The 14,337-nt window shown below is 34.3% G+C and overlaps 1 protein-coding gene across 3 annotated transcripts in view; it reads right to left on the reverse strand.

Moving 5' to 3' along the window:
* slow (epidermal growth factor-like protein slowdown) overlaps nucleotides 1–14,337 on the reverse strand; it is a 385,029-nt gene that overhangs the window by 45,884 nt on the left and 324,808 nt on the right. For all 3 annotated transcript variants that reach the window (XM_072542802.1, XM_072542803.1, XM_072542804.1), the window contains one exon: nucleotides 12,068–12,186. In XM_072542802.1, coding sequence (XP_072398903.1) covers nucleotides 12,068–12,186 — 119 coding nt within the window. The remainder of the gene's footprint in view (nucleotides 1–12,067; nucleotides 12,187–14,337) is intronic.

Below are 14,337 nucleotides of genomic sequence, written 5' to 3' on the forward strand. Positions count from 1 at the left end.
AATAAAGTCGCTGTAGGCGAGTCCCACTTGTTACTTTTAATGTCGGAATGAATTAGTTAGAACAAACAAGACGTACGGTCATAAAAAAACTTGATAAATACCATTTGATACTGTATAATGTAGAGTGCAAGATATTTTATAGACAGAATCATAATTTATATGTAAAATTTAGGTGCAACACCGCCACATCTCCTTGACGTAATTGATTAACATGTTTACGTCTCCTATCAGAGCTCCGATAGAAGTAAATATTTAAAATATTAACAAAACATAATATTTTACTTTATATATCATCGATATGTTAATATTTATTAGCCGCATTTCTGAGCAATAAAGTCGCTGTAGGCGAGTCCCACTTGTTACTTTTAATGTCGGAATGAATTAGTTAGAACAAACAAGACGTACGGTCATAAAAAAACTTGATAAATACCATTTGATACTGTATAATGTAGAGTGCAAGATATTTTATAGACAGAATCATGATTTATATTTAAAATTTAGGTGTAACACCGCTACATCTTCTTGACGTAATTGATTAACATGTTTACTTCTCCTATGAGAGCTCCGATAGAAGTAAATATTTAAAATATTAACAAAACATAATATTTTACACTTTGTATATCATCGATATGTTAATATTATTAGCCGCATTTCTGAGCAATTCTAAAACCACTCGTTTAGATACCTTAGATAGGACATATAGCTCCTTTTCTTGTATTTTTCCTTGCATGATCAATCTATGCTGGCTCTTACTAAACTTGAATGAAAAAAAGTAGTTAAGAAGATACCTGTAAAATATATTGACGTTCAAACTTCCTCTCTTACCCCATGGAAAACTAGGTAGATCCTGGAAATTTTGGAAAAACGACATCAACAGACAAACCTTATGATAACAATTAGACTCTCGCCTCTTCAAGAAAGGGTGCCCCCCTTTTTTTTCCGGGAGGTCTGGATATGAGGATTAAGAATAAATGTTTGTGTTTGAAAGTTGTGGTAGAAGCTATGTTGTAGGGTTTGGATTTCTGTTCTCAGTCTCAATACAGTTCTAAGTATTCACTCAGGTGGAAGTTGTTAAATTACTATTAAGTTATGATTTTTAATTTTGCTGTGTTATTATTTGTAATTTGTAGGTTAGTTACTGTTTATCTTATACATTTTTTTAGCTTTACGTGTCTCGACAGCGTAGGTCACTGACACAGGTACAATTTTATTACATTACATTAAAAGAATATACAGTAACATTACAATGGATAAAGAACTACATTAAATATTGGTATAATTATTAATTATCAAATTCTAAACTACGTTTCTTCTTCTAAATATCCTGGTAAAGTCTGGTTTCATAGAGGAAATTAATAAGGTTTTGGAATTGATCTGGCGAGCTGAGAATATTTTGTAGGTGTGTAAGACATTTGGATGATATTTTTAAAATACCACTGTAAATCTGTATGTAATTGTATGTTTTTAGTCTCCATATTAAAGGATGCGGCTTGTTTTGCAAAGGGGTTGGCTAGTTCGTTACCAGGGATTCCTACATGAGACGGAATCCAGATCATGGTTATGGATACTCCCAGTGAGATTAAACTATTGAAAGGGTTTTGAAGAGCTTGAACCAAAGGATGTACCGTGTACATACTTTTGAGAGAGCAGATAGAGGCTAAAGAGTCTGTACATATTGCAACTTTTCTATATTCTGGTGATACTAAGTTTGTAGCTTGGAAAATAGAGAATAATTCAGCAATATGTATGCAGCAGAAAAGCGGACGATTACAAGATATGATTTAATCTGTGTATGAAGTTACAGCACATGCAACAGCTGTAGGACTCTTAGAACCATCTGTGTATACAATTTGGTCAAATCTGTTGCTAGCAATTAATTCTTTAAAGCTTTGCCTTAGAAATTGTGGATTTGTCTGATGCTTATCATAATTAGTTAACGAGAGATTAAATTCTGCTTTTAATTTATTCCACGGAGGTTTAGGTGATATTAATATTGGAGTTGTGGCTAAAAGATCGATGTTATTCAGATGTGGTGAGAGATACTGTGGCATAGATTGAAGTTTAATAGGAGAAGGGCTTAAAAGGTCATTACTTAGTAATTTATAGGCTGGATTTTCGGTACTAGCTGAGATTCGAGACGAATATTTTAAAAAGAGTTGCCGGCGACGTAGCCATAGGTGAAGTTCATTAGCTTTTCTGTACAAACTCTCTGCGGGGCTCGGCCTAAAGGCTACAAGGCAGATTCATAGTGCAGTGTTGTGTACAGAATTAGGAAGTTTTAAATCTGATGGGCTAGCTGACACATAAATAAAACTGCAGTAGTCTATTTTAGAATGAATTAGACATCTATAAATCTGAAGTAAGGAGTCTTCCTCTGCAATCCAATGATGATTGGACAGAGTTTTTAATAGTTTTGAGATCTTTTAAATGACATTTCCAAGTAAGTTTACTGTCGAATGTGAGTTCTAAAATCCGTATACCCTTTACAGCTGGTAGATAAATACCATTTATGGTAATTTTAGGATTTATAGTACTGGCTGTCCTGCGAGAAAACTTAATGATTTTTGTCTTCTCAGCAGAAAGGTTAAGTCCGCTGACTGAAGTTCATTTAAACAATTGGTCAGTAGCATTCTGAAGCAGTTTGCAAGTGGCAACAGTGTCTTTGCCTGCAAAAAATTATTAAATCATCTGCATAGATTACAAACTTGACTGAATGCTCAATTTTTTACATATATCGTTTAAAACAAGTATAAAGAATGTAGGACACAATACCGACCCTTGCGGAACGCCATTCATCATCATCTCAAGAGTCCACTGCTGAACATAGGCCTCTTCCTCATGTTTACAACCCCGTCTATCTTGCGCCGCTCTCATCCAGTTTTTATCGAGTCTTCTTAAATCGTCAGTCCATCTTGTAGGTGGTCGACCGACGCTTCTCTGGTCTTCCCTTGGCCTCCATTCCAATAACCTCTTTGTCCATCGCCCATCTGTCATTCTGGCTATGTGTCCTGCCCATCTCCATTTTAGTCTGGCTATCTTCTCGATGATGTCAGTCACTCCGGTTCTTCTCCTGATGTCTTCGTTGGAACGCCATTAGTTTGTTTAAAATCCTAGAAATTTTGCATTTTCTCTTACGTTAAAGGTTCTATTTGTTAGAAATTGATTAATAAATGAAGATATATTTCCAGATATACTGTACTCCTCGAGTTTAGCTATAATAAGAGGCCTGTACAGAGAATCGAATGCTTTTTTGATATCAAACGAAACAGCTATTACGTCTTGTTTGCACTGGAAGGCGTTGATGATTGATGTTTGGAGGACTGCTAGATTGTCTGCTGTACTTTGATGTGATGTAAAACCTGTTTGTGCCAAACGTATTAGTTTATATTTTTATAAGTACCACAGAAGTCTTTTATTGATCATTTTCTCCATAAGTTTGTACATTGTACATGTGCGAGAAATTTGACTGTATGAATTTAGATCAGGTGAAGGTTTGTCTTGCTTTTTACCAGGAATAATTGTGGATTTTGGCCACAAATTTGGAAATGATTTTATGGTCCATATTAAATTGTAAATTTCAAGTAGTTTAGATAGACTAGGCCTATAAAGATTTTTAACAAAAATAAAGGGAATGTTATTTGGACCTGCAGCTGCATTTTTGCAACAGTACAGTGTGTCTGATAATTCATGTAATGTATACGGCATATTTAAAGAAATTTGATCGGATTTTCTGCTATCAGATAAACTGGAGTTTATAATAATTAGTAGACATGGGAAGCTGCCTATTTGAAGTAAGTCTATTTGTTGCTTTTTTATGAAAATTTTCACCCAAGATGTTAACAATTTATTGACTAACAGACATGTTTAAATAAGTTTTTTTCCTGTCATGTGTCAAATTTTTTCCAAATTTTGCTAAAAGTGTCAGTATTTATGAATGAGACGTGTTTTTTCCAAAAGTGTTTTTTGCTTTGTTTAATTATATACTTAGATTTGGCTCTCAGTTTTTTAATTTGATTAGATTTGCTTCAATATTAACTCTGCAGTACTTGTTTAATGCTACCTTACTTTGTTGTATAGCCAGAGAGCATTTTTTATTCCACCAAGGTGTCGTTTTACGAGACCAAGAAATTGGTATTTGTCTAATATTTGCTTCAGCAGCAGAGATTACACAGTTATTGTTACCATTTACATTTTAATTCCATGCAGTTACTACTTATACAAGTTCTATAGTTTTTATTCTATAGTTTAGTTGTTATAGTGTATTTTTATGTATGAGAGAGTAATAAAACAATAAATTATGTATGCAAATCCCTAAACTGTTGATACGGGTGACTCAATGAAAAACAGATATTTGTCAACAAGTTTACAGAAGTATATAGGAAAACAATTTTAAATTGAGTATGACCACCAGGTATAAAGGTTGGAGCAGAATAGAATACAATAGTTGTGAAGGTTACTAATCCCTAAATAAGGTTGCCAGTGTCGGAGTGATGGAGGTTAACAGGTACTAATGAATTTGCAAGAAATGTAAGATGTTTATTTTATTGGTTATATATAACCAATAAAAGTTTAATAAGTACCTACCTATTTGCAAAATAAAGTTTAATTCTTTAGATAAAATAAAACGTTTTATTTTATCTATTTGCAAAATAAAGTTTAATTCTTTGCCTATTTGCAAAATAAAGCTTAATTCTTTAGATAAAATAAAACGTTTTATTTTATCTGAAATGAGTGCATTCCACGAAGTAAGGGTTTCAACAATCAAACATTTAATTCTTTAATTCCAGGAATCTACGACAGTAATTGACTAGATAATTACCTTCTAAACTTATTCCACAGAAAATGTGATAGTGGGTTTTTCCATTTTGTATATAGGAAGGTCCAAGTGGCGTATTCAAAATTCTTAACAGTTCACTAAAAGTAGGTACTTCAGTTGCAAGGTGCAGTTTATTGTGTATACTAGTGTTATGGAAAATTTGGAAGTGCCGTGTAAACGCCGAAAAATTGGTCCTCTAACAGTTAATGAAAAAACATTAATATTTAATTGTTTTAAATCATTTACAGACAAACGTTTATGTGAAAGTGTTGATGAGACCGTTGAGTTAGTTAGCAGTACACTTGGTGTTGGGAAATCTACGATTTACAGAGTTATTAAAGAAGAGAAATGTGGTAGTTTTCAAATGCCACGTAATGCTCCAGGGAAACCAAAATTTCAAATAGAATATCATTTTAAAGAAGGACTTCGACGGAAAGTGCATGAATTCTTCTTTAGATAAGAATTTCCAACATTGGATAAAGTTCTTGTCTCAGTTCGAGATGATAAGGATTACCCAGAAATGAGTCGAAGTACGTTATGGAAACTTTTAAAAGAAATAGGCTTCCGCTGGAAAAAGAATCCCAGAAAGTCTATTTTATTAGAAAGAAGCGATATTGTCATATGGAGAAGACATTTTCTAAGAACCATAAAGGAATGAGAAACCAAAAAAGAAAAATATTTTATCTTGATGAAACATGGATCAACGAGGGTCATACACCAAATAAATTTTGGCAGGATGAAACTGTTACAAGTCAAAGGCACGCTTTTGTAAATAACTTATCTACTGGTTTAAACCCACCATCAGGAAAGGAACGCAGGCTGATAATAGTACACATTGGCAGTTCAGACGGTTTTGTTGAAGGTGGTTTATTAACTTTTGAATCAACTCGTACCGGTGACTACCATGAAGACATGAACGCTGATGTCTTTCAAGAATGGTTCGAACAAATGATAGATCTTCTTCCTAAGAACTGTGTAATAGTAATGGATAATGCAAGTTATCACTCCAGACTTATAGAAGGACTGCCCACAACCAAGTGGTTAAAAAAAGACTTGCAGAATTGGCTGAGTTCAAAAAATATTACGTACCATCCCGGATCTATAAGAAAGGAACTTTATTCGTTGTGTGCCCTTCATAAAGAAAAATTTAAAAAATACGAAATTGATGAAATTGCCAAAAATCGTGGAATGACAGTACTTAGATCCCCACCATATCATTGTGAATTAAACCCGATTGAACTGGTATGGGCACAGATAAAGAGTGAAGTTTCAAGAAAAAATACCACTTTTAAAATTCATGATGTTAAACAGTTGTTTTTGGAGGCCGTAAATAATGTAAAACCTGAAAACTGGGAAAAGGCAGTAAATCACACTATTAAAGAAGAGGAAAAAATGTGGAAGCTGGACAATATTACTGATAAAATGATCGAGCCAGTTATTATAAATCTTGGTTCTGAAAGTTCATCTTCTGAATCTGATTTGGATTTGTAACAAGTAGCTGTAAGTTTTATATTAATATTTTTATTCATCTATCTAACATACCTTAGACGGTTTTAAAAACTCTTTTTCTCTTTTGTAATTTTTAAAAATTAAAAAAAATGTGAATTTTTTAAAACCCTTCTTAATGTAGGCCAGTCAGTTCTAATATAGTGTGTGATAAAAGAGGTCACTTTTGTTTACATACACATAACACTTTATAACACTGAAATAATTCATTTATTTTTTACAATTATTCAAAGTAATTTTTCAATTAATCTTGAGCACGCCCATGGAGTGGTCGGAGCTTCCAGTTAAAATTATGGTAATTACTCTCTCGTTTATAAAAATAAACTATAGAAACGGAGCTTAGATCAGCATTTTTGTGGGATTGATTCTAGGAATCGGAAGTTCCATGCCTGCTGTGTTTAGAAGTTTAGAAGGCGGGAATGGAACTTTAGTTTTGGAGGTCTGGTGAGTACTTGTACTCATCAGTGGCATGTCATTTTGAGAACCTCCTGTACTCTGTTGTTCAAGCCATTTATGGTGGTGAGAACGTATCTCTTACTTGGTGCTTGGAACGAATTGGTCAATTAACGCTGTCGGATAGTCACGTTTTTTGTCCATGATTCTCCCAGTTCTTTCTGTGGCTAAGACTTGATTATGTTGTCTTTTGTTAAGTAGGATGTAGATTTTAAAATGCTGTGCATATCCGAGAAATGCAAAAATAAGACCGGCACACGACTTACGATATATATTTTCCTCACGCTAGTAATAAATATGACAATACTTTTATGTTTAACACAACCAAAAGTAAATTATAACATTGAGTTTCTTTTTATAATGTCGTATATATTACTTTTTTCGGCTTGATATCTTTTGAAATAGGTACTAAAAATCACATTCATCCTCACATCTATCCACCCACTGATGAGTTTTATGATTATTCACAGTTTTTGTCTCTTCTTCTCGACGCATTATTTACGAGTAATTTTATGGGTTCGTTAAGCGGACCATCATAAAAACCTTCCTAGGAAACGCAAGACAAGCACTGGCATTATTTATTATTAGATATGGTTTAGTCACGGTAGATTTTTATTCCCTTAACTCCAACGCAGACGTCGTGAAAAACGTTGCTCCTCGGAAATAATAGAGCGGTTTGAGAACTGACAAGGTGTTATAACTGCAGATGGATGGCATTTTAATTTCTTTTAATGGTAGAACCGCAAAACGAAAATGTCTTGCTAAATATTGCGGAATAAATCAAATGGATCTCAAAGAAATGAGCGGTACCTATCTGATTTGTAGGTATATAAATTACGTAGCTGTCCAGTACAGACAGTGTTAAATTACAATATTTTAAAGCTTTAGGTCATAGTTTATATAAATAAATCACCATAAACTACTATTTTTTATAATATTACAAATTTTTGTATCTAACAACAGCTATTTTGGTTTCAATTGTTAAGTGAACTCGACCAATTCTTTTAAAAATGCAGATTGATATCAGACATTTTTTTTAAATCAAGATTTTTTACAATCTGTTTTACAATAAAAAACAATAAGTAACATTGTTTGTCTTCACAATGTCAGAGAGATGTAAGGTCCAGTGACCAAAGTATCAGAACACAAATATTGGCTTGTTTACCGGTAAGATGTGCACATACACAGATACTCGAATACGAATACTAAAAGAAGGCACATATCACAATCTTCTTCTTCTTCACGTGCCATCTCCGCGACGGAGGTTGGCAATCATCATGGCTATTCTGATCTTAGATGCTGCTGCTCTGAATAGTTCAATTAATGTGCATCCGTACCATTCCCTCAAGTTACGCAACCATGAGATTCTTCTTCTTCCTACACTTCTCTTGCCCTGGATTTTCCCTTGTATAATCAATTGAAGTAGGTTGTATCTCTCATTACGCATAACATGCCCCAGGTATTGCAGCTTTCGTGTCTTGATGGTTTCCAATACTTCCATTCTTTTGTTGATTCTTCTCATGACTTCGTTGTTTGTTACATGCTCGGTCCATGATATCTTCAGGATTCTTCTATACACCCACATTTCAAATGCTTCCAACTTTTTAGCAGTCGACGCGTTAAGTGTCCATGCCTCTATCCCATAAAGCAGAGTCGAGAAAATATAGCACCTTGCCAGCCTAACTCTCAAGTCCAATTTTAGTTCTCTAATAACATATCACAATAGCTGGGCGCTATTGAAGGCGTAGGTTTCACTACTGTAGGCACTGTCAGGAACTATTTGGTAGGTCTAAGGGATCATATCGCTTCAATCTCTTCTCTTGTTGGTTGTTACAAAGATTGTATAGCAGGGTGTTAGGATGCACGCGCAGCCTGTTTTAACATTGTTCATAAATTCTTTTGCACTCTTCAGATACTGTTAGTACCTGCAGATCTCTATGTAAGGCATCATTCTGGATATACCAAGGGGCATTAGCAATTATTCTTAGAGTTCTAGATTGAAATCTTTGTATTTTTATAACATTAGATTTGCTAGCTGATTCGCAGAGCTGCGAATCATATGACCAAACGGGTTTTATTATAACGTTTTATATCAGCAGCTTGTTATCGATCGATAGGTGTCAGTTTTTTCCCAGCATCCAGTAAAGTTTTCTGTATAAAATTCCTAGTTGTAGTCTTTCCGTTCATATATGTTTGGTCAATGTTAATCGTTTGTCCAGATGAATGGCTAGACATTTTACGTTATTCTTTTGGAGTAAAGGATGTCCATGTGAACATATACCTCTTCTTAGAGTAAATGTAATATGTGTGGACTTTAAGGGATTTACTTTAAATTCTCCAGAATGTAAACCATTCATTAGTTTTATCCAGATGAAGTTGCAGTATCTCTGATGCTATTACTGGATTACTATGAGATGTTAAGAAGGCAGTATAATCTGCAAATGTTGCAAGCGTAAGCTTATTGCTTGTTGGTAAGTCAGCCGTATATATCAGGTGCAAAATCGGTCCGAGCAAACTACCCTGAGGTACACCAGATATGATGGGGTAGAGTTTTGTATAGACTTCACTACACCTTACTAGATATTTTCTTTCTGTAAGCTATGATTTAAGCAGTTTGAAGTAAACGCAGGCTGCCTAAACGAAACAATATGGAGAAATAAAAATATCGGGAAAGAAACGAAAGGCAGAATTTACAAAACAGTCATCAGACCAATAATGGCATACGCGGTAGAAACAAGACCTGACACAGAGAGAACAAAAACATCAGAGATGAAAACACTTAGAAAAATTGATGGTATGACACTATGGAACAGAGCTAGAAGTACAGATATACGACATAGATGCAAGGTGGAGAACATCAAAAACTGGGTAAGAAATAGAAGAGTAGAATGGAACGATCATATAAGCCGAATGACAACAAATAGAGTAGTAAAGACGGCAAGAGACGGTTCCCCAATAGGAAGACGATCAGTAGGAAGACCACGCAAACGATGGAATGACAACTTACTGGAGGCACATTGAAAAACAGACAGAGTCATGTCTATATAAAAAAAAGAAGAAGAAGAAGAAGAAGAAGAAGTAAGTGTAAGGTAGGTTTTTCTTTAACGTACAGAAGTCTTGTATACCGCACATTGTCAAAAGCTTGAGAGGCACCTAAAAAGGCCACAGTACAGTATGTATTGCTTGTTTTCGACACTAATTCTTATTGTTGTGTAAAACCTGTTAACTTGTTCTATTGTAGCGTGTTGGTTACGAAATCCAAATTGATGGTCAGATATTAGACCCCTTTTGTCCAATATTGGTTTGATTTTTTTCAACAGAAGTTTTTTAAAAACCTTAGAAATGGCTGGGAGTAAACTTACCAGGCGGTATTAGTTGACATCCTTTGGACCTTTACCAAGTTTTTGAATGAGTCTAATCTGTGGCACTTTCCATTGCAAAGGAAAGTAGTGCAGAGTTAACATAGCATTGAAGATCATAGTAATTACTCTGTAGCAATCATGGGTTAGTTCTTGAAGGACCTTATCCGTAACTGGATCGTATCCCGGCGCCTTGTTGGGTTTTATCTCAGTTTTTATTATCATATTGTATTATATTATTATTTATTATATCAGACATGACAATGTGTTGTCGCTAATATTTTTCAATGTCTGTTCGGAATAAATCTGTAAGATCCCCTTTGAAAGTGAAATAACTTTGAGGGGGAAACATACATACATTATGAGAAATACGAGTAAGAATAGAAGAAGCTTAAAAAATATATGTAACACGTGAAAGAAACGTTAGCTACTGTAGTCGAGTCTTAAGATTAAACCCTTTTACTTCTAATGAGTTAGATTTGTCCCATCATTAATTTAAAAAAATCTAGAAGGAAAACAATCATCAGAAGTAAATCCTTATCTGCCCCACTCGAACAATACATCTAGAGATTGCAATTGCTGGACCCAACATCCAGCAATCCAGCTAGATCCAGCGTTTTTTTACATGCTGGATCCAGCAAACTGCGCTGGATCTAGTACCGTGGATTTGGATTCTGATTTAGAATATACCTTCCAAACAAACTGGACAGATACGGTCTGAAGGTATATTCTTTGGTGGATTCTCGCACTTTCTATACTTATCAATTAGAAATCTATGCCGGTACACAACCACCAGGTCCATATTATATCAGTTCTGCAGCCTACGATGTAGTTGAGCGGCTTTGCAAACCAATCTCCAAATCCAACCAGAATGTCACAATGGACAATTGGTTTACATCAATTGAAGTCGCACAAAACTTACTGACAAATCATAGTCTAACAATTGTAGGCACACTAGGGAAAAACAAAAGGCATATCCCAACCGAATTTTTATTGAACAATAGACCGCCAAAATCAACTATGTTTGGATTTACCAAAGATATGACGATATTGTCCTATATACCAAAACCAAAAAAAAAAATGTTGTTCTTTTGTCAACCCTACACCATGATGACCAAATCGATCCGACAACGACATCTTTTATGGATTGCTTGATGTTGCTGCAATAAATGCATTGGTGATACAGAGAACTAACAAACTGGATCTAAAAACAAGCAAAAGAAGAAGATTTTTTTTAAAGAACTAGGTCTTCAGTTAGTAATGGACAATATAAAAAAAAGAGCTCAATCTCCTCATTTGGCACGAGATATAAGAGAGCTTGCTGCTAAACTCACATCACTTAATTTGATTTATGTAAGTTAATTGGATAAGGAACGCCAGTCCACAGTAGACACCTCCTTCCTATTAACACCGATCTTATCATAGTGCGAGTGCGACCTTTTACCATAGGACGACTGTATTGCGTGTTTGTTAATTTTTATTTTTTTTTTTCAGTCAAAACATTCAACAAATATAGCTCCTCCAGATAAAGAAACAGTCTATAGAGGTCTGTCGATGGTCATGCTTTTTCTTTGTCTGGAAGAGTTATACCTACATCTTATTTCACAGTAATATACATTACACATATTATACATTAAAAATCATTAACTCTTTGCGAATGTGATCAAGTCTGTGATGAATATTATTTATGATATTGATTGTTAACAATTAAAACTAATTACTAACTTTAATATCAAGTTTTTGCATCAGAAAACGAATACTAGATTCCATATAGTTTCTTTTATCATTGAGAAATAAATATATAATAATTTAAAGATAAATGTAATGTTTCTGTGATGTCAATATTTAATTTAAATGGCTCTTTTTTAACTATTTTATGTGATCTATTTCGAATAAGTTATCAATATTTTATCGAGTATATAAAAACACTTACCTCTGTTGCAACCATTACTTCTGTTAGTGGCTTGCGTCCAGCCTGGACAACAGGCGTAAATTACTTCATTAGAAGTTTTAGTAGACACCACATCTTTGTAATGAGTCTCGTATACAAGTCTGCAAAAGGAATAAACTCTGAATATAGTTACATAGTAAAGAATAATGAGTTTTATATCATTTTTTTTTACTAGAAGAATCAAATATGATATGTATTGACTGAATGACTCTTTCAATTTCCATAAAAAACTCAAAGAAATAACAAACACCTTAAGAAAATGTAACTAACATCGTAACAGATCAGAACGAACTATGAAAACTCTGCAAATAAACTAATATACAGTAGAACCTCGATTATCCGGGCCAGCCCGGACCGAGCCTTCGCCGGATAATCGAAAACACGGATAATCCAAAGACCTCAATTTATTTTTTTAATAATTTATTTAGACAAATACATGTGTCAAACGAAGAGCAGAAACGTGATACATACAACATACATGTAACAAAAAATAAAAGTACATACATATTATTATTTCTACATAATGTATATGCTAGGAATAAACATTATATATTTAAAAAAAATCATTTAAAAAAATCACTAATTTTGGTTTGTTTTTGAGCTTCGTAACTTCTACACTTTATAATTTCCTTTATGTTTTTAAGCTGAAGTACATGAATGTCATCAGCTCCAGGCTGTTCTTCAAAATATTGAATAAGTACATTTACTGCATCCCTTCCTTCCCGATGACTTGTCTTAATGACGCAATCATTGTCAGCACAATTCTCATCATCATCACTACTTGTGTCAGAACTTTCTGTAAGATAATCGTCATTCATAATCTGATACCCTGTTTCTTGGCGATCACATTCTATCCATTCCTGTATTTCGTTATTGTTCGTTTCTTCCAAACCTTTGATTTGTGAGGCTATAGATGCTATGTTTTCAACCGATAGCTCACCTTCATTTACGTGATTACCGTCTTCATCTTCCATATCTTCTAAGGTCATTATTTTATAAAATGATTTTTTAATATCATCCGTATTCACTTCACTCCAAGCCCGAGCTACAGCATAAATTGCCTCTTTTAAATTTAGGCGTTTCCAAAATCCCACAATATCACATTCTTCTAACAATTGAAGCATAAGGTCTTTCCTGTAAAGCCTTTTCATGGCCTCGATAACACCTTGGTCCATTGGCTGGGCAATAGATGTTACATTCGGAGGAAAATATGCTACGAATATGTTCCCATCTGCTGACTTTTGTTGCTCTACATCAGGATGCGATGGCGCATTGTCCAGTAATAGTACAGCCTTTGGTGGAAGATTATTTTCTTGTAGATAAGCTTTAACTTGAGATATGAATTTTTGAAAAAACCACTGTTTAAAAATTACACGATCCATCCAAGCTGCCTTTTGATTATAACAATCAACGGGCAGTGTTTTTATATTTTTAAAAGCCCTCGGATTTTTGGATTTTCCAATGACGGCTAACCTAAGCTTATGGGTTCCTGATGCACAGCATAAAACTGTTATACGGTCTTTGCTTGATTTGAAACCTAAAAAAAATTATTTAAAAAAATACTTTATACGTATAAAGAATTAAAGCTAACCTGGTGGACTAGTTTCTGAGCTTGCAACAAGGGTTCTTCTCGGCATTGCTTTCCAATAAAGCCCAGTTTCGTCTGCATTATACACTTGCTCAGGTTTTAGGTCGTGCTCCGTTATGAGATTTTCAAAATCGTAGCAAAATTCTACCATAGCTACATCATCAGCACTTAATTTCTCCCCTTGAACAGCTAATTCTCGTATTCCATGACGTTTTTTAAATCGGTAAAGTCAACCAGAAGATGCCGAGAAGGTGCCTTTAATTTTCAACTGCTCGTGAAACTTTTCAGCTTGCCTAGTACACATAGGTCCTGATATTGGAACCCCCATTGATCTTTTCTGCAAGAACCACTTGGTCATAGCATGATCAAGTTCTCAAAACGTAGACCCTTTTAGAGATTTCCTGTCAGAAATTGCTTTTGCACTGTCCGCTTTAGCTACAAAGCTCTGTAATTCGGATTTTTTCTTCACAATATCACGAACTTTTTGTTTCCCAATATTATATGTTTTAGCCAACATAGCAACACTTATTTTATTTTCAAATTGTTTTAAACCATTTCCATTAAATTTCCATTTTTTGCTCAATAGTTAAAACATTGCGTTTACGCTTTTCACTAGCACCCGTACGCTGCATTTTGTGCGCCTGTTTACGTTCAACTAACGAAC

Source organism: Diabrotica undecimpunctata, chromosome 9 (genome assembly GCF_040954645.1).
Source record: "Diabrotica undecimpunctata isolate CICGRU chromosome 9, icDiaUnde3, whole genome shotgun sequence".
In the NCBI taxonomy this organism is placed as follows: Eukaryota; Metazoa; Arthropoda; class Insecta; order Coleoptera; family Chrysomelidae; genus Diabrotica; species Diabrotica undecimpunctata.